This window comes from Lipotes vexillifer, unplaced genomic scaffold (genome assembly GCF_000442215.2).
Source record: "Lipotes vexillifer unplaced genomic scaffold, Lipotes_vexillifer_v1.1 scaffold788, whole genome shotgun sequence".
Lineage (NCBI taxonomy): Eukaryota > Metazoa > Chordata > Mammalia > Artiodactyla > Lipotidae > Lipotes > Lipotes vexillifer.
Window position 1 is genome coordinate 434,643 of NW_006791862.1, and position 21,551 is coordinate 456,193.

The 21,551-nt window shown below is 40.4% G+C and overlaps 1 protein-coding gene across 1 annotated transcript in view; it reads right to left on the minus strand.

Moving 5' to 3' along the window:
* TADA2A (transcriptional adaptor 2A) overlaps positions 1 to 21,551 on the minus strand; it is a 45,774-nt gene that overhangs the window by 23,231 nt on the left and 992 nt on the right. Inside the window, exons 2-5 of the mRNA XM_007464884.1 lie at positions 14,460 to 14,566; positions 13,037 to 13,096; positions 4,009 to 4,100; positions 1,078 to 1,235 (exon numbers count right to left, since the gene is read on the minus strand). Coding sequence (XP_007464946.1) covers positions 1,078 to 1,235; positions 4,009 to 4,100; positions 13,037 to 13,096; positions 14,460 to 14,566 — 417 coding nt within the window. The remainder of the gene's footprint in view (positions 1 to 1,077; positions 1,236 to 4,008; positions 4,101 to 13,036; positions 13,097 to 14,459; positions 14,567 to 21,551) is intronic.

Sequence of the window (21,551 nt, forward strand, 5' to 3'; positions counted from 1 at the left end):
ATGCAAGAGATTTTTAAAAAGAAAAAGTAAAAAAAGATAAAGTATTAATGGAAACAAACTGATTTCTTGAAAAGGAAACTAAGACTTAGGGAATCCTCTAAGTAAATACAGAAATTCCCTCTTATTTTTGCTTTCCTAATATGAAAGAAAATCTAGGATCTTTTCTTCAGTATTACAGAACTTAAGTATTTACCCTGTCTGCTTCAGCTCCCTTACCCCTTAGGACCAATCTCAATTTACAAATCCCATCCAACTGACAGGCAAAAAACCCCACTGGATTTGGAGTAAGCCAGAATTGAGTCCAGGCTCTACTGTAACATCCACTAGTCCCGTGACCTTGTACAAATTATTTAACCTTTCTGAATCTCAGTTTCCTTGTGTGCAAAACAAAAGCACTTGCTCTGCTTGTCTCACTGGGTTGCCATGAGGAAGAAATGGTCTAAGGCATTTGAGAACAAAGTGCTAACAACCAAAGGGCTATCCAAATAGGAGGTATCATCAGGTTCTGAGTTAGTCACCTATGAAACTGTCTCCAGAGAGTATGAGGAAAGAGGCGGGGAAAGAAAAACATTCATATTTCATTACTCGTGCTCTGGGAGTCATTCAGCAAAGATGTCCATTTATAATTCATCATGGGTTTGGTTATGTTTTGTTAGAAGACCCATGAGTCCCTAAGTCACATGAGATTTAAAAAAAAGAAAACGATGGGCTTCCCTGTTGGTGCCGTGGTTGAGAGTCTGCCTGCCGATGCAGGGGATATGGGTTCGTGCCCCGGTCCGGGAGGATCCCACATGCCACGGAGCGGCTGGGCCTGTGATCCATGGCCGCTGAGCCTGCGCGTCCGGAGCCTGTGCTCCGCAATGGGAGAGGCCACAACAGTGAGAGGCCCGCATACCGCAAAAAAATAATAATAATAATAAATAAAATTAAATTTAAAAAAAGAAAACGAAAAGTTTGCTATTATTACCACAACCAAGTGGACAAAAATAACAAATTGCTTCTTGGACTTAACACTGAGATGATTAATTATAATAAGCTAAACACTGGACTCTCCTACTGATACATGGAGGTACTTACAGTGAAATGAAATTGCTGTGTCAGCAGTTTTTGCCTCCTCTGCTTGCTTCAGGTTCAGCAGGGTAGATGCAAATAGAGGGTTATTGATGAAATGCTTCATGTAGTGCTTCTCACACTCCTCCTTGGTCTTGGTGCACATTTGATTGGCTACATCCTGCCTAGAGTGTCGAAAAAGAGAGAAGGAAGTAGTGCTTTCATTTATACACAATGGTCAAAGCATGGTTTGTTCTTTCCATATTTTAAGTCCTACCTATATAATGTCTGGAACTTGACACCTCCAAACTGATATCATGGAGCTATCAGCAGAACATTGAGACAAATATAAACATAGTACTGGTGCAATCTGATGTTCCAAATCCTGCTATTCCGAGATACGGAAACAATATTTAAAAAGCCCTTTCCTGGACTTCCCTGGTGGTCCAGTGGTTAAGACTCTGTTCTTCCAATGCAGGGGGTGCGGGTTCGATCCCTGATCGGGAAATGGAGATCCCACATGCCGTACGGCATGGCCAAAAAAATAAAACGTCCTTTCCTTTCTACCAAAAGAAAGGAAGACCACTAGAAAATATGTAAGCTAGGCTCCACTGAAAGAATTGCTATAAATAATAATAAGCCACTTCAGAACATTCAAAATGTACATAAGAGTAGTTTTTTTTGTTTTTGTTTGTTTGTTTTTAGCGGTACGCGGGCCTCTCACTGTTGTGGCCTCTCCCGTTGCGGAGCACAGGCTCCAGACGCGCAGGCTCAGTGGCCATGGCTCACGGACCCAGCCGCTCCGCGGCATGTGGGATCTTCCCAGACCGGGGCACGAACCCATGTCCCCTGCATCGGCAGGCGGACTCTCAGCCACTGCGCCACCAGGGAAGCCCCAAGAGTAGTTTTATATTCACATGTTTTATAGTTTACAAAACACTTCACATGAACAGACATTTCTTTACTAGAGCTCTCACGAAAGACCAAGCTCTCAGCTAGAAATATTCACAACATAATTTAAATAAATCCTAGTATTAACTATGTAGTGTATTTACTATCTCAATTTCACAGATGAAAGATGAGGCCCAAAGAGATTAAGAAACTTGCTTAAGAACACAAAGCACATAAGTGACAAAGCCACTTAATTTTTACTGAAGACCTCTGACTCCTGGCCCAGATGATGGAAAGGTAGAGGTGAAGTTTCTCCAAGTCTGCTCTCAACTTCTCTCTTCCACAGTATTTCACTTGTCCTTCTCCTAAGGCATTGCTATGCTCTGCTTTGTGTACTTCAATCATCTGTACAAATATTTTGATTCCCCTACTAGACTATAAGCTTCTTGAGGTCAGGATACATGTCATAATTCTTGGCTCTAGCATCCTCACCACCAAGCTTAGTGTCTTACCCACAGTGGATAGAGAAATAATGGTCTTTTTGTGGTTTGCTGAGAGGGAAGGGGGACAAAGAGGATTAGCCTATTTTACAGTTAGAATGGTAGGCAAAAAGTGAAAAACCAGGCCAAAGATGACTAGCAAGCGAATGATCACTTTTCCTGTCTTCTTTGGTATTCCCATAGTAAACAGTATTTTATGATACTTAATAAATATTGAATGAATGGATACGAGCAAAATGTGAACTGAACTCAACTCTCCTTCTTCAAGGCCCTGGACCTAAGGGAGGCAGCACAGTATATTCTATTAACATCAGGATAGATTATCTACACTAGGAAGTCAGGACGAGGAAGAGCTAGTTAAGGGCCCTTCCCTAATAAACTATGTGGTCGTAAGAAGTCATTTAACTCCCTAAGCTTCAGATTCTTCATGAACAAAATATATTTTAAAATGCCTCTGGGGCTTCCCTGGTGGCGCAGTGGTTGAGAGTCCGCCTGCCGATGCAGGGGACACGGGTTCGTGCCCCGGTCTGGGAAGGTCCCACATGATGCGGAGCGGCCGGACCCGTGAGCCGTGGCCGCTGAGCCTGCGCGTCCGGAGCCTGTGCTCCGCAATGCGAGAGGCCACAGCAGTGAGAGGCCCGCGTACCGCAAGAAAAAAAAAAAAAAGCCTCTGCTGGGACTTCCCTGGTGGCGCATTGGTTAAGAATCTGCCTGCCAAGGCAGGCGACACATGTTCGATCCCTGGTCTGGGAAGATCCCACATGCTGTGGAGCAACTAAGCCCATGAGCCACAACTACTGAGTCTGCGCTCTAGAGCCCACGAGCCACAACTACTGAAGCCCGTGTGCCCGTGGGCAACAAGCCCGTGCTCCTCAACAAGAGAAGCCACTGCCATGGGAAGCCCGCGCAACACAAGAAAGACCCAACTCAGCCAAAATAACTAACTAAATAAATAAATAAAATCATTAAAAAAAAAAGGCCTCTGCTATCTAGTTCACAAAATGAAATCATCGGTGTGAAAGTACTCCCGAAAGGTAAAAATGAAAGTGGTGGTATTATTAAGCAGTGTCACCTCACATGGCAACAGCCATGAGTGCTATTCAGTTCTTGCAGGTATCTACAAGCTAAAAACAGGGAATGAGGATAGGCAGTCTGTCAAACTTGAATCTCAGGTAAGCCATCGCTGTCTAAAGTCTGACTCACTTAAATGACGAGGGCATCTACAGCCAAGAAAAATTCAGAAATCAGAAAGGAGCAATAACTAATAAGTCTAAACTTCCCCACTATTCAGAAAGGAATGACCAACCTTCCTTGTGTGGATATGTCCAAAGCAGCCCTTTAGAGCTGTCCAGTCATGGACCACTAAACATCTCATAGCCCTGTGAGGCATTCAGGCCTGGAAAATAATGTGCAGAGGGGAAGAGGACTTGTCTCCAAGTCACGGGTCAATAGAAAAGCAACATATGGCCCCCAAACTCCTTTTCCTGAGGCTCCTCCTTTTACCCTCAACAGCACCTTCTTTTTGGAGCCCACCAGCGCAGGAGAACCCTTACTCACAAGCTCTTACCAATTTCCAAAGCCACAGTCCATCACAGCTTCTAAAAGGGCCATTTCTTCTTGAGCAGTCCAGCTGGGGTCAAGAACAGGAAAATCTGAGGTCTAAGGAAGAAAAAGTTTGGCCTAAGAACAGACACAGAAATGGAACCCGGCAACCCCAAATGTAATCCTAATTATAGTCAAATGGCTGTCATTCTCATGGTATTGAGAGGTGCCTAAAGTACGTTCTTATTAGCTGTCCACACTCCCCCACCTCTACTTCCACCATTAGCTTCAAGAGTCTACAATAAATATTATCAACCATAAATGCCACTGTAACTCAGGCAGAAATATATGTTTTTTAAACTTAGCAAAAAGGTAAAGATAAGTATTATAGTATGTTCCCATTTAGCTAAGAAAGATAGGAATACAAATATGCATATTTCTATCATTTAAAATGCAAGAATAAACCATATATTAAAACCAAGGTTACCTATGGGAGAGGGAGGGAGGAAATAGGGTGGAAAGGACAAGGATAGAAGCTGGACCTCTCTGAATATTCCTTGTTTGTAGACTTGACTTTGAAAACATAAATACTGTACATTACCTATTAAATTTTAAAATCATAAGAATCAAAAGCAAAATGACATAAACCCATCAATTAATTTTAAGGCATAATCACACAGGAAGAAACAATCCCAAGTAACTTTAAAACACAGTACCCTGACTATATTTCTAGTAGAATATACCATAAAAGTAACAGGAACTGCCAAAAAAATCTTAAACTGTTTTCAAGTAGTATTGGTACAGTTATCCTGATATTATTACATGTTGATATGCTGTGGGGTAAAGCAAATAAGTAACTGTATTGGTGTCACTGCGCAGTGGGACTTCGAGCTTGGGGAAAAAAAAAGAGATGTAAGATCTATGAGGCTATGTAAAACCGTGTAGTCTTGTTATTTGAATTGAAAGTTTTAGTATGGGGACTTCCCTGGTGGCACAGTGGTTAAGAATCCGCCTGCCACTGCAGGGGACATGGGTTCGAGCCCTAGTCCGGGAAGATCCCACATGCTGAGGAGCAACTAAGCCCGTGTGTCACAACTACTGAGCCTGCGCTCTAGAGCCCGCGAGCCACAACTACTGAGCCCGCGTGCCACAACTGCTGAAGCCCGCGTGCCTAGAGCTCATGCTCCGCAACAAGAGAAGCCACCACAATGAGAAGCCCGGAACTGCAACAAAGAATAGCCCCCACTCGCTGTAGCTAGAGAAAGCCCGCGCGCAGCTTTCTTAGAGAAAGACCCAACGCAGCCAAAAAAATAAAATAAAATAAATTTTAAAAACAAGAAAGTTTTAGCATGAACTCATGATGTATTTGTCTTAAAACAATAATTTCCTATATAGAGAACTAGTGATTACCAGTGGGGGAGAGGGGGGCACAATACAGGGGTGGAGGAGTGGGAGGTACAAACTACTGGGTGTAAGAGAGGCTACAAGGATGTATCGTACAACACAGGAAACACAGCCAATATTTTGTAATAACTGTAAATGACGTGTCACCTTTAAAAATTGTACAAGAAGTTTAAAAAAAATTCCTATCACTGTTCAATGAAAAAGTCTAGAAAAAATGACTAACCCAGTAGCAATTAACACTTCTAGTACCCAGTATGTGGTCTCTAAATACAATTTCCCACTAAAGGAACCAGGGCTCCCTGAAGAAAAAGGCAATTCCAGGTTTGGGTAGGAAATGTACAAGATGAGACTGGAACACTTCATTACACTGGAAATCAAAGAAACTCTCAAAGACGAAAAGAGTCCTGTCAAATGGATTCAGAGGTCAACTTGTAGAGGCTCCCACTGACCAAAAATGGAACATTCTGAGCATTAATGAGAACTGCAAAGGATTACAACACATTAAACATTCTAAATATCTAGAGGATGCCAGGGAACCAACTCATACTTTCAAAACTAGTAAATAACGGAAATAATTTATCCTGCCCTTCTGTACAAACTTTACCTCAGGGTGACCACATAATGAAATTTCTTTTTATAGAATTATTCAATCTCATAAATTAAAAGCAGTGATAGAATTGAAAGATAACTATATATTTTGCAATCCCAGAAGAAAAGATCTAAACAATGATCATGAATGAATCTGATATAGCCAGTATATGTTAACTACTAATTTATAGGAAACACAGAAGTCAGAAGAACACGTTAATCAACAAAATCTAGACTGCAGTAACATCCATAAGATAAACCCAGGCTTTTAAACAATCAAACTATATGAAACAAGAGAAAGAGTGAGAGAAGGAGGGGAAGGAGAGGGAGAACCCACAGGATAAATATATGAGGCAATCAATTGGAATGTATGGACCATATCTGAATTCCAAATAGCACTGTAAAAGGTAAAAGAAAAATGATGATACCACTACACATTCACCATACCCACTAGAATACTAGGATGAAGAAAATGACAATAACAAAACTTGGCAAGCATGTGGAGCAATCAGAACTCTCATACACTGCTAGCTGAGGTGTAAAGTGATACAACCATTTAAGGGAACTTTTTGACAGTTTCTTAAAAGTTAAATAATCATTTATTTTATGACCCAGCAATTCCACTCCTAAGTGTTTACCCAAGAAAAACGAAAATATACGTCCATAGAAAGCCTTATACAAAAATGTTCAAAGCAGCTTTATTCTTTTTCTTAAAGTATTTTTTAAAAATTAATTTATTTATGGGCTTCCCTGGTGGCGCAGTGGTTGAGAGTCTGCCTGCCGTTGCAGGGGACACAGGTTCGTGCCCCGGTCCAGGAAGATCCCACATGCCGCGGAGCGGCTAGGCCTTCTCCACAACGGGAGAGGCCACAACAGTGAGAGGCCTGCGTACCGCCAAAAAAAAAAAAAAAGTAATTTATGTATTTATTTTTTGGCTGCATTGGATCTTCATTGCTGTGCGGGCTTTTCTAGTTGTGGTGAGCAGGGGCTACTCTTTGTTGCAGTACGTGGGTTTCTCATCACAGTGGCTTCTCTTGTTGCGGAGCACAGGCTCTACACACGTGGGCTTCAGTAGCTGTGGCATGTCGGCTTAGTAGTTGTGGCTCGCGCGCTCTAGAGCACGGGCTCAGCAGTTGTGGCGCACAAGCTTAGTTGCTCCGCAGCATGTGGGATTTTCCCGGACCAGGGCTCAAACCCATGTAACCTGCACTGGCAGGCAGATTCTTAACCACTGCACCACCAGGCAAGTCCCTTTCTTTTTTTCTCTTTTTTTGATGTGGGCCATTTTTAAAGTCTTTATTGAATTTGTTACAATATGGCTTTTTTTTTTTTTTTTTTTTTTTTTTTTTTTTTTTTTTTTTTGCCCTGAAGCATGTTGGATCTTAGCTCTCCAACGAGACCCCCTGTATTGGAAGGCAAAATCCCAACCAGGACCACCAGGGAAGTCGCTCACAGCAGCTTTATTCTTAATAGCCCCAAACTAGGCAAAGCCCAGTCTCTATCAGGAGAATGGATAAACAAACTGTGCTATATTCATACCATGAAATATTACTCAGTAACAAAAAAGAATGAACTATTATTATATACAACTTGAGTAAATCTCAAAAACATGCTGAATGAAAGAAACCAGAAACAAGAGTATATACAGAATGAATCCATTTATATGCAGTTCTAGAATATGCAAAACTGATCTATGGTAATAAAAATCAGAATAGTGATTGTTTCAGGTGTGGAGAAGAGAGCAGAGTTTTTTTAAAAAAGCTTTTTTGAGATGACTGGAGAAATGTGAAAAGTGCCCTGAGTTACTTTATAATTTTAGAGTGACCTAATGAGACATTTACAGATGAAATGATACGATATCTAGGGTATTTGTTTCAAAATAAGCCGGAGGGGTACGGGTTTAGATGAAACAAGATAGGGTATGAGTTGGTAATTTTAAGAACCAGTGACAGGTATATGGGAATTTATTACACTATATGTGGTAGTTGATTACAATGGTGGCCCCCAATGAACTTCTAGAATTCACATCTTCATGTGGTCCCTTCCCATTTAATATGGGCTGAACCTGTGATTTGCTTAAGAAGGCCTAGCAGCTTCTACTTTTTCGCCTTTGGTAGCCCTGAACCACCACATAAGAATTCTAGCCTCCTTTCTGGAAAGACCATGTGGAGAGGCCACATGGAGAGGGAGAGGCCCTAAGGCTACCTGGAGAGGAACCAAAGGCCTCAGGCAGTTAAGATGCTCCAGTTCAACCAACTCAAGCCATTCTGAGGTGCTAAAAGTGAAAAAACCCCCTTGGACTTCCATTCCCAGCACACCATGTGGAACCAATGAAAGCTACTCTCATGGTGCCAATCTGAATTCCTGACCCACAAAACTGTGAGAGATAATAGAATGGCTGTTATTTTAAACCATGAAGCTTTCTCGTTTGTTTGTTAATAATTAATTAATTAATCTTTGGCTGTGTTGGGTCTTCGTTGCTGCGCGTGGGCTTTCTCTAGTTGTGGCGAGCAGGGGCTACTCTTGCGGTGCGCGGGCTTCTCATCGCGGTGGCTTCTCTTTGTTGCAGAGCATGGGCTCTAGATGCATGGGCTTCTGTAGTTGCAGCACGTGGGCTCAGCAGTTGTGGCTCGTGGGCTCTAGAGCATGGGCTTTTTAGTTGTGGCGCATGGGCTTAGTTGCTCCACGGCATGTGGGATCTTCCCGGACCAGGGCTCGTGTCCCCTGCACTGGCAGGCAGATTCTTAACCATTATGCCACCAGGGAAGTCCCTAAACCATGAAGTTTTGAGGCAGCTATTAGGGGCAACAGATAACTGAAACACCATTTTCTGTATTTTAGTATATGCTTGAAATTTACTATAAGTTAAAAAAAAAAAAAGTGACACAAGAAATCCTCAGATCACACGGGCATTTATAAATTGTTCTATCTTTTGTTAATGGCAAAAAAAAAGCTGTGATCTGTGAAATTACATTACTAATAAGCAATACATTTTATCTGAGCACATACTAGGAATATGCCTCACATGAGATATTTTGGATATGAGATCCGAAAGAGAAATTTCAGAGTCTATGTCTGTATTAAATTCAAAATAATCACTCAATCTGGAAAGTACCATAAATACAGGTAAATATGACAACTCATAGTTGAAAAGCCTGTTATTTCTAAAAGAGTATTTTAGAATATTAATTAGTCCTCACCAACTTTACTGTGAGATAAACCAGACTTTCTACACCAAAAAATAAATGGGCATAAGTCAGTTTTTCTTAAAGTTGAATCAATATTATTCAATTTCTGGACCCAATCTTGGCCCTACTGAACCAGAATTTCTAACAGTGAGGCCTAGGAATCTATAATTTTAAGAATCTCCCAGGTGATTCTTATGCACTAAAGTTTAAGAATCACTGGTATAAAGGGTGTGGCTGAAAGAGGTGCCTTGACTTGTTTAAGATTCTAAGAATTATAAGACAAAAATAGGCAAAGAACTCAGAAATCTTGATTAATGCACCACCCACTACAGCATGAGCAACTTCCAAAAATACAGCACTGTGAGATGGCAAAAGTACTGAAAACCATTTAAAGTTTTCTGAGGCTTCATATGCAAAAAGAAAAAAAGAGAGAAAATCAAGTTTTTAGTGGTTTCGTGTGTAGAGAAGCAAAATTTGGTCATCATTCCTACGGAAGGAAAGATTCTTCTTTTCCTTATCTGGGAATAGATAAAGACTAGCAGAAAAAAGAGAGTATTAGTAACCTCCAAAAGCTCTACAAAATAAAGGACAGAATTCTGAAATCTGTTTGTATGGGTGTAGAATATGTGAGAGAAGGATGAAGTAATCTGAAGAGTTAGGTGGACTTGGAGTGAAACTTCGTGCCGTCAGCATTATGCAGAAGGGATGGTGCCCAGAACAGCTGAAGAGAGCTCATGGTCAGCTTTCCAGCAGTGGATAACTTCAATCTACCCAAACTATACTGAATTAACCTTTAAGGAATTATTTTCACAATTCAAATGAATAAATTTGTATTCTGGTTCTAGGCATTCTTGTGTGAATTTAGGAAGAATAAGCCAACTTTCTGAAGATCTGATAACCCTGGTGAAATGAACTCAAAGCCACAGCTACTTTGACCATACTCTCCCCCAGCCCTTCACTCATTTTGCAATTAACAAAAGGGAAAAAAAATTATTCATATGCAAAGATGTTCCACATCATATGCTGTCAGAGAAATGCAAGTTAAAACAACAAGATAGCGCTATATACCTATCAGAATGGCCAAAATCCAGAACACTGACAACACCAAATGCTGATGAGGATGTGGAGCAACAGGAACTCTCTTTCACTGCTGGTGGGAATGCAAAATGGTACAGCCACTTTGGGCATTTTGACAGTTTCTTACAAAACTAAACATACTCTTACCATGATATCCAGCAGCTATATTCCTTGGTATTTACCCAAAGGAGTTGAAAACTTATGTCCATAGAAAAACCTGCACATGGATATTTATAGCTGCTTTATTCTTAATTGTCAAAACTTGGAAGCAACCAACATGTCCTTCAGTAGGTGGATGAATAAATAAACTGTGGTACATACAGACAACAGAATATTATTCAGTGCTAAAAAAGAAATGACCTATTAAGCCATGAAAAGACATGGAGGAAACTTAAATACATATTACTTGGTGAAAGAAGCCAATCTGAAAAGGCTACACGCTGTATGATTCCAACTATATGACATCTTGGACAAGGCAAAACCAGGGAGATTGTAAAAAGATCAGTAGTTACCAGAGGCTGGGGGGAGGCACGGATGAACAGGCAGAACACAGAAGATTTTTAGGAACATGAAACTACTCTGTATGATACTATAATGGTGGGTACACGTCATTATATATTTCTACAAACCCAAAGAATGTACATCACCAAGAGTGAACCCTAATGTAAACTATGGACTTTGGGTGATAATGAGGTGTCAATGTAGGTTGTCAATGATAATGTATGTACAATTCTGGTGGGGGATGTTGATAATGGGGGAGGTTATGCATTTGCGGGGGCAGAAAAATTTCTGTACTTTCCACTCAATTTTGCTGTGAACCTGTAACTCTCTAAAAAACAGTCTGATATTAAAAAATGTATTCCAAATCTTATAGTTAGTGAAGAAACTACTTAGAAGACTGAGGGTGTTTAGAAAGAGGCAGGGGAAGGCTAGACAGCTGGCTGCCCAAGAACTCTTACTAAGGAGCATTTCTTTGACTAATTCATTATGGACCAGGATCTGACTCTCAGCATTACAGGCCCAGAAACTCACTTAAATAAGACTTCATAAATAATCAGACTTGGAGATGCTGAGTTACCCTTTCTAAACTTTTAAGAGACTGAAGTAGATATGCTACAGTGCTGCAGTATACAGAATTCTAAAGATGTCCCCCAGTGCCCCCAAGATTCCAGTCCCCTGATTATTCAATCAAACACTAACTAGATATTACTGTGAAGGGACTATGCTAATGGGATTAAGGTACTAATCAACTGACTGTAAAATAAGGAGATTATGCTGGTGGACCCAATATAATCACACAGCCCTTAAAAGTAGAAGAGAGAGGCAGAAGAGTCAGAGAGATTCAGCCCAGGAGAGATGAACCAGGAGAGGTCAGAGAGACGCCAAGCATTACATCAGTAACCCTCAAGGACTCCCTGCCATTGCTGGTTTTGAATACTGAGAATGAGGGCCAGGAACCTCTAGAGACTAAGAGTAAGCCCTGGCCAACAACTAATAAGGAAACAGTAGCATCAGTCCTACAACCTCCCAGCAGTGAATTCTGTCAACAACTTGAATGAGAATGGAAGTAGACTGGAAGTGGATTCTCCCGCAGGGTCTCCAGATAAAAACCCAAGACAGGTAAACACTTTCATTTCAGCCTTACAGAATCTGGAGCAAACCACTGAGTCTAATGGTCTTCTGACCAACAGAATTGTGAGATGATAAATTTGTGTTGTTGTTTAAGCTCCTTCATTTTTGGTTAAGTTGTTACGGCAGCAAGAGAAAACACATGTATCAATGGATTAACCCATGATGTGAAATTACTGTCAAGTAGATGCCCAACCAGCATTCCTTCCTGTAAGAAAAACAACATGGGAGGCCAAATGTAAGAAAACTACTTGGTGAACTAGGAGTTAGGCTCTGATAACTGACAAAGGTACTGTATATACACCTGTCAAACATACCACATATTCACTTTGGCTTATTAAAGTGCCCGTTCCTCTGGCTAGATATTGGAAGGACACTGCCAACATCTGCCTCTCATTCCTTCTTTAGAGGTGGCAAACAATCAAATTACAGCCAAGTCTTTTTTTTTTTTTTTTCGGTACACGGGCCTCTCACTGTTGTGGCCTCTCCCGTTGTGGAGCACAGGCTCCGGACGCGCAAGCTCAGCGGCCATGGCTCACAGGCCCAGCCGCTCCGTGGCATGTGGGATCTTCCCGGACTGGGGCACGAACCCATGTCCCCTGCATCGGCAGGCGGACTCTCAACCACTGCGCCACCAGGGAAGCCCTACAGCCAAGTCTTATTCTGGCCTATAATCAGTCTACCTCTTCAAAATGATTTTGTATATTACTATGTTATTCACCCTACATCCATTCTACAACTTAACTCTCTGAGGGTAACTAATTTTCCCAAGGCTGGGGAGGTGGAGTGCCAGATATAAATATCACCACTGCTCACACAAACCACATAAAAATACCATTAGCCAAACACAGCGACAACATATTTACTACGTTTTTATCAATGAACTTAGAAAACCACAAACCTCTGATCCTTATATTAGTAAATCTCAAAAAGCACTTCCTTTAAATTCCTTCTAATTTAAACCAAAAATCTGAGTATATAAAATGATTTTTTGGACTTAAATGCCTTAGAAGATCCATAAAACCCTAAAAAGCTTATTGCGCAATGATTACCTAATCCAGAAGTGGGCGAAAGAAAAGTGAGATACTTGCAGATGAAGAAATAAAAAGACTAATTCCCAGTATAATACTTGAAAATGAAGGGAAATTCCTACAACTTCATCATTACCATTATTTCGTAAGTATGATCACTTTGATGTTTCTTGTACTCAAATCCTCGAGTGAAACACTGCAAAAGAAAAGAAAACTAAGTTACCAAAAAGCTACATTTTGAAATGCTTTCTTAAAGGATAGAAGATGGCTTGGGGGTATTTTACTCTTGTGATGAGTTTTTAAGAATTCATTTAGTCTTGTCTGCAGCCACAACAGGAAGGTTAAGCAGCCTTTCAATGGCCCACATAGAGAAAAACAATGATCTGAAAAAAAGTTTTTCCTAGGACAACTCCTCCTTTTATAAAAGCATAAGCCCTGGAAGCAGACTGCCTAAATTTGAATCCTGGCTCTTAGCTTATTTCAGCAATTCTAAGACATGTATTATTTCATATTTTAAAACTCTGAAATGTGGATTCATCTTATAATAAAAAGTATATTACAACTTCCATCAGCTATTTTTACACTTTACATTCTGAAATTGGGATGCTTCTTTTAATCAATAGCATCTTGGATCTGATAAAATATGGTATTTGCTGTGTGACCTTGAGCCAATTATTTAACCTTTCTTTGCCTGAGTTTCCTTTATAATATAGGGATACTAATCATAGTTACTTCCTAGGGTTGCAGTTATGATTTAAAGGTTAATTCATGCAAAGTACTCAAGATAGTGCCTGGCACAGAGTAAGCACTTATCATTAGTATTTTTTTTAAACAATTTTTTAAAATTTTATTTATTTTGGCTGCATTGGGTCTTTGTTGCTGTGCACAGGCTTTCTTTAGTTGTGGTGAGCGGGGGCTACTCTTTGTTGCGGTGTGAGGGCTTCTCATTGCAGTGGCTTCTCTTGTTGCGGAGCATGGGCTCTAGGCATGTGGGCTTCAGTAGTTGTGGCACGCGGGCTCAGTAGCTGTGGCTAGTGGGCTCTAGAGAGCAGGCCCAGTAGTTGTGACGCATGGGCTTAGTTGCTCTGCAGCATGTGGGATCTCCCAGAACCAGGGCCCAAACCCATGTCCCCTGCATTGGCAGGTGGATTCTTAACCACTACGCTACGAGGGAAGCCCAGCACTTATCATTAGTATTGCTATTACCACTATCATCGACGAAATAGTTTGTTCCCTGGTTTGTCAACTGCCCAAACATCACCCCTCAGTAAGACAAAAAACAGTGTCATAGGTGCTATCAAAAGGAATAATCCTCCAATTCTATTTCCTATAGTCCCAATACTTGAAATTTACTGGTAAAAACAGCATTAGGTTGATACAGGGAAGTGGAATATTCAACAGTCTATCTCATCCATCCTGCTCTGTTCCCCAATTTTTCACTGGTAAAATGTGTAATTCAATAATAGACTTAATAAGGTATGGTCCTTCTGAGCAATTGATAGTCATCTCTGAATTTACTATATCCATAAAACTAGGCAAGCCTCCCCTTAAAGAGTTACCTGTAAGCACAGGAAAAAAGGAGGTGGCCCACATTCAGCACACTTGATATAAGGCTCCATGAGGTAGGAGGAGCAGCCTCGGCAAGGTGGCTTATCAGAGGGATCATCTATAACAAAAAGAAAAATATACTAGCTTCAAAACACCTTATGATTATCTTAAATGCGAGAAGGTGAAAATCTGCAAATGATTACACAAGGTGGTAAGCTGTGTTGAAAAGTTCATGGAGACAAGATGAGCTCATTCCAAATAAGAAAAAACAAAAATTATGTTCCTTTTTATTTCAGGCCAGCTTTGTTCCTACCTACAGTATATCTACTATTTTAAATAGCATTTAAGTAGATATTGCCCCTGCAGAGAAATTTACAAACACATGTTTTAACTGGAAGTTTCATAATGCCCACAATTTATTTTCCCAGGGGAAAATAATGTCACATACCTACATAACACATATATAGTTATAGATAAAGCCAATCTGACAAAATGTTAATAACTGCTGGGTCTGGGTAATGGGCAATAATTGCTGTACTGTTCTTTCAACTTTCTATAAGTTTGAAATTTTTCATAATAAAAAGCTGGTAAAGAAAAACCCTTTAAACATGTCTTGGGATGTACTACTTTATATTTGATTTGGGAGTTAAACCCAGGACACCTCCCTCCCTTTCTCCCACAGTAAGCAGAGAACAGAGCAGACCTTCCTCCAGTTCCAATGACAGTACTGTCTCTGCAATATTAAGGCAAGGAGTATAATCCAAACTCTCTAAAGTCATAAAAATGCAGATGTGTGTGTCCCTGGCTGTCCCAAACTCTGCCACTCTTGAGTCAGGGCAACCTAGCAGAGTTGTTCTCTGTGATCAACAGAAGTCTAAGAAAACAGGCTCTGAAGGTAGAGAAGGGATTTAATCTGTTTGGCCTGGGGCAGAATTTCTCACATTCTGCAATAGCATTTTCCTTCCTAAAGTCCAAGAAACACTCTTCAAGGCAACTTTCCCTCCTGTAAGTGGTGATTACTGTTCTTTTCTTTTGCTTCTAAATGAAGACCTGGAGAAAAAAATGACAGAGGAAAGAAAGGTAATCTTTCTGGCAGTAGCTTCAAAATAAACATGTGGAACAGCAACTACCCCACTTCTGCCATTTAAAATTTTGACATGGAAGAACAAAAATTATTTTATATTAAATGTCAATTTTTACCAAATTACCTTCTTCCTCACATCCTTTTCTTTTTTTTTTTTTGCAGTACGTGGGCCTCTGTCGTGGCCTCTCCTGTTGCGGAGCACAGGGTCCGGACGTGCAGGCTCAGCGGCCATGGCTCACGGACCCAGCTGCTCCACGGCACGTGGGATCCTCCCGGACCTAGACACGAACCTGTGTCCCCTGCATCGGCAGGCAGACTCTCAACCACTGCGCCACCAGGGAAGCCCTCGCATCCTTTTCTTTTAATGATATGAGCTTGCTTTTCTTTCCTCAAACTTTCTTCAACAACAAAAAATTGGCCAATGACTGACCTAAAGAGTTTTTAAACCCTCATGTCAAGAAGTAATTGTTTTTTAGAGAAATGCAAATCAAAACTACAATGAGGTATCATCTCACACCAGTGAGAATGACCATCATCAAAAATCTACAAACAGGGGCTTCCCTGGTGGCGCAGTGGTTGAGAGTCCGCCTGCTGATGCAGGGGGCGCAGATTCGTGCCCCCTAGCTAGCTAGTGGGAAGCAGTCGCATAGCACAGGGAGATCAGCTCAGTGCTTTGTGACCACCTAGAGGGGTGGGATAGGGAGGATGGGAGGGAGACACAAGAAGGAGAAGGTATGGGGATATATGTGTATGTATAGCTGATTCACTTTGTTTTAAAGCAGAAACTAACATACCACTGTAAAGCAATTATACTCCAATAAAGATGTTTAAAAAAAAAGATAATTATTTTGTAAAAGTCCAATTTATAGTTTCAAAAATTTTAGACAATAAAAAGTATAAAGTATGTCATCCTCTATTAACATTCTGATTTCCAGCCCTTCTTCTATGTACATGTGTGTATATTTTAACAAAAGTGGGATACCACACGTTTCATAGCCTGTTTTTTCACTTGATAATATATTGTCAACATCTTTCATGATGGTACACATAGATCTTCCTCACTCTTTTTAATGGATGAATAATAGTCCATCAATCTATTTAATCTAACCTAATGGTTTTCAACTGCCTCCTAGGAAGGCATTATGGAAATCTGAGGAGATGCTTTTTTGTTGCCACAATGACTAGGGAGCACTACTGGCACTTAGCAGGCTGGGATCAGGGATGCTAGATATCCTTCAACACTCAAGATACTCCTACACAACAAAGAATTGGCCAGTCTCCTGCACAACTTTCAAATGTCTCACCAGACGTTCAAGTAGGTGAAAACTTGCTCATAATGACATGACCTGGAACATAATTCCATACTAAATAAAATGTTTTTGACAGTTTTAATATGTATTGAATTTTCCAGGAAGGCAACTGCATTACGTCAAGAGGAGATTCTACCTTGTTTTGTTCAGAACTTTACTAAGAGTTATTCAGGCTTGTGGTATTTGAGTCACCAATACAACACACGTGAATCACTGTGCATCTGTAGTTGTAATATGCACAGTGACTTGACTTACAGGTACAAGCATCTGACTAAAGGCATTATGTTTTCCACTGTAGTGTCTAATCATATTGATACATATTATTATAAATTATATTATTTATTACAAATCACTTCTCTTTTATCTTTTATAGTATAGTTAGGGCATTATTATTATTTTTAAATTAATTAATTTATTTTTGGCTGTGTTGGGTCTTCATTGCTGCGCACAGGCTTTCTCTCGTTGCGGCGAGTGGGGAATACTCTTCGTTGTGGTGCGCCGGTTTCTCATTGAGATGGCTTCTCTTGTTGCGGAGCACAGGCTCTAGGCGCTCGGGCTTCAGTGGTTGTGACTCGTGGGCTTACAGCACAGGCTCAGTAGTTGTGGTGCATGGGCTTAGTTGCTCCATGGCATGTGAGATCTTTCCGGACCAGGAATTGAACCCGTGTCTCCTGCATTCACACGTAGATTTCTTAACCACTGTGCCACCAGGGAAGTCCTAGGGCATTATTTTTATTTCTTTGAAATCATGGGCATAGTTATGTTATATTATCTATGTATTTCATTTCCAAATAGTTTTAAAAGGGGCTTTAAAAACATTATAAAAAGAAATCACTGGGTCTCATAAGACTGAGAACCACTAATCTAACCAGTTTCCTATTGGTGGATACTTAAATTGTTTCCAGTTTTTCACTATTATAAAAAATGCTGAGATCAACATTCCTGTACAAATAACAGTTCACATTTTGTTCCTCAGGATTTCTATTTTCCTAGAACTAGAACTGTTGAGTGTACAGAGGGTTTCTGATACACACAGCCAAAGTGTCCTTCACAAAGGGTTCCAGAACTTTTCTGTAACCTAGGAGGAGGGAAAGACTTTTTACCATCAATCAAACTTCAGAGGCAATAAAAGAGTAATAAATTTGACTAAACAAAACAAACAAAAAGCTCTTTTTTGGCAAAGAACACCATAAGCAAAGTTTAAAAAGCAAATAAACTATAAGAAAATACTTGTAAACATATCATAAAGGGCTAACATCTTTAATATAGAAAGAACTTTTAAAAATTGAGAGGAAAATAAAAGACCAAAAATCCTACTGTGAAAGTCACAAAGAGATAATTAGGAAAAAAAGAGAGAGATAAAATGGACCTTAAACATGAAAAGACATTCAACTTCACTCATAAGAGAAATCTACACTGAGATATAAGTTCTTACCCATCAGATTGGCAAAAATTCAAAAGCTTGATAATATACTTTCTTAAGAAGACTGTGGGGAAATAGGCATCCTCATATATTGCTGACGGGAATGCAAAATGGCACAACTTCTATAGAAGGGAATTTAGCACTATCTAAATAAATGCATCCATTTATCTTTGGACCTAGAAATCCCACTTCTAGGAATTTACCCTGAATATACACCTCCAACAGTATAAGGTTATGCATTAGAACATTATTTATAACTGCAAAATACTACTTTGATGTCCAAGCACTGGACAGTAGTTAAACTATGTTACATTCACATAATGGAGTACTATGCAACTATAAAAAAAATAACAATCTCGGGGGCTTCCCTGGTGGCGCAGTGGTTGAGAGTCCGCCTGCCGATGCAGGGGACACAGGTTCGTGCCCCAGTCCGGGAAGATCCCACATGCCACAGAGCGGCTGGGCCCATGAGCCATGGCTGCTGAGCCTGTGCGTCCGGAGCCTATGCTCCGCAACGGGAGAGGCCACAACAGTGAGAGGCCCGCGTACCGCAAAAATTATATATATAAATAAATAAAAATAACAATCTCTATAAAGCAGCATTGTATTTCCAGGAGATACTATTAAGTGAAAAAAACAAGGTGCAAAAGAGCATACGTAGTATGCTACCTTTTCAGGAAAAAATTAGGGAAAACAAAAGCAAAAACATATACACGTCTGTCTTTGCAAAATGAAATAAAGGACAGATAAATTAGAAAACAATACCTACGAAGGGTTGGAGCAGGGGGAATGGAAAGGAGTGGAAGAGACCTAGGAAGGAGCAACAATTCTCCAAATACACCTTTTTGCATAGCTTTGACTTTTGGAAGCATACTTATGTTCTACAAATTAGAAAACTAAACCACTACATATGGGAAGGGAAAACTGAAAGCAGAACGAACAGATGAACCAAAAAAGTATTTTAAAGGAATATCACAGCCACAATGAGGGGAAAAAAAAAGAACCAATCCAAGTAACTTATGAACATTTAACAAAAGACCTTCAGTCTTGGGTGATGCAGAGAATTGCAAACAAATCCCGAACTTGTTGAAGTGGGTCTGTGTTATGTAGTGGTATGCACAGAGCAATTCTGAAATAATTCTGGATGTATTAAAAGACTGAGCAAATGAATAATCGTGCTAATGCTGGGAGCCAGGGTTTTCACTGAGGAAAGGACACACAAACAAGGAACATGGTGGGAGTGGGGGGACAAGAAAAGAGCCTAGGAAGGTGAACTGGGGGTTATCAGCATGAACTCATGATTTCTAAGAAAGTGCATCTATGGATATATGCATGTATATGCAACTATGTACATATACTGGTATATATGTACGTAGCATATACCTACCATGTATTTCCCAGCGCCGTGGGCCAAAAAGGCCCAGATGCCAAGATACTCTAGTAGAAATAAGCAATGGCCATATCTTGGTCTCTAATGTCACTCCTTTCTAAAAGGACCAAGGGCTCCTCAGAGAAGTGGCTGATTCTAGGGCTGGGGCATGGGAGGTAGAAGATGCACCTCGAACATGTAGCCATGCCAAAAAGTAAGGAGACGCTCAAAAAAGCGATGAGGCACGTCACAAGGTTGCAAGAGCTGGCTTGAAGGGGCTCACAGTGTTCAAATTAGGACAATCTGAGAACCAAAGTAAGTATGATAATGAATTATAAACCACTGAAAATAAAGGAATTCATGTGTGCATACTTATAATAAATAAGTGAAACAGGAGGTCTCTTGATTATACTAGAATGCTAAGTGCTAACTAGTAAATATGGAGAGAGTGCTGGATGCAGGGGGAAAAATCATTTTGCGCCCATCGTAGTAAAGACTGGATCAGGCAAAAATCATCAATGGATGCTAACTAGGGAGAAATTCTGATGAGGAACAGGATATTTTATGGCCTGAAAGTGTCTCCTTATGGGTTGCTTATTACATTAAACAGTGAAGAACTCAAATGCACACCTTGACTGGGTTTTCTTTTTTTTTTTTTTGCGGTATGCGGGCCTCTCACTGTTGTGGCCTCTCCTGTTGCGGAGCACAGGCTCCGGATGCACAGACTCAGCGGCCATGACTCACGGGCCCAGCCACTCCATGGCATGTGGGATCTTCCCAGATCGGGGCATGAACCCTGCATCGGCAGGCGGACTCTCAACCACTGCGCCACCAGGGAAGGCCCCGTTGACTGTGTTTTCAAAATTAACATCGCTAATGGGGAACAGAGCAAGACCAGACAAACCCAAAATGAGAAACCTCTAGTTTTAAAAAGGGGAGAAAGGGGCTGTATTCTTCAAAAGTGTCAATCACTAAAGACAAAGGCTGTGGACATGTTTTAGTTTAAAGGAGGCTAAAGAGACACAGCAACTTAATGCAAGACCTGAACCCTGACTGTATCCTGTATGGGAAGGAAAAAAAACATCGTCAAGGACATTATTGAGTCAGCTGACAAAACCGGAATACAGACGGCAGGTTAGATAAAAGTATTTTATCAGTGTTATACTTACTAAAGTTGGCAACTCTACTGAGGCTAGAATGTACTGAAGTTAGAAGAGAATATCCCTAGTCTCAGGAAATAAACACTAAAGTACTTAGGGGCCATGATGTATGTCTCTAAGCCCTCAAATGATTCTGAAAAAAAAATATGGGGTATGTATATCTACTTATAAATACATATATATGTAAATAAATATGTATATTTATAGATAGAGAACTATGAAAATAGAGTAAAAGGTTTACAAAAGGTGTATGGATAGTCTTTGTACTATTCTTATTCTTCCAACTTTCCTGTTTGAAATTATTTCCAAATAAAAATTTTAAAGTTTAGCTTAAAAATATTAAAAAAAAAAACTTAAAAAAATTTTTTATTATTTTGAAAAGGGGGAGAGAGTGGTTTCAGTTTACACTCCCAGCATGGGGATAATTCATTTAGGCTCTTTCTGTGTGTGAAAAATGAAAGATCTGAACTAGATGTATTGGAAGACTCCATTCTGTCCTAAATATATATAGGGAGTCTGATGACAGAGTAAATTAGAGCCCTTTTAAGAAACTGCTGAGGGACTTCCCTGGTGGTCCAGTGGGTAAGACTCGGCGCTCCCAATGCAGGAGGCCCGGGTTCAATCCTTGGTCAGGGAACTAGATCCTGCATGCATGCCACAACAAAGAGTCCGCGTCCCGCAACTAAAAGGTCCTACGTGCTGCAACTAAGACCAGGCATAGCCAAAAGCAAAATAAGTAAATGGAAGAAAGGGAGGG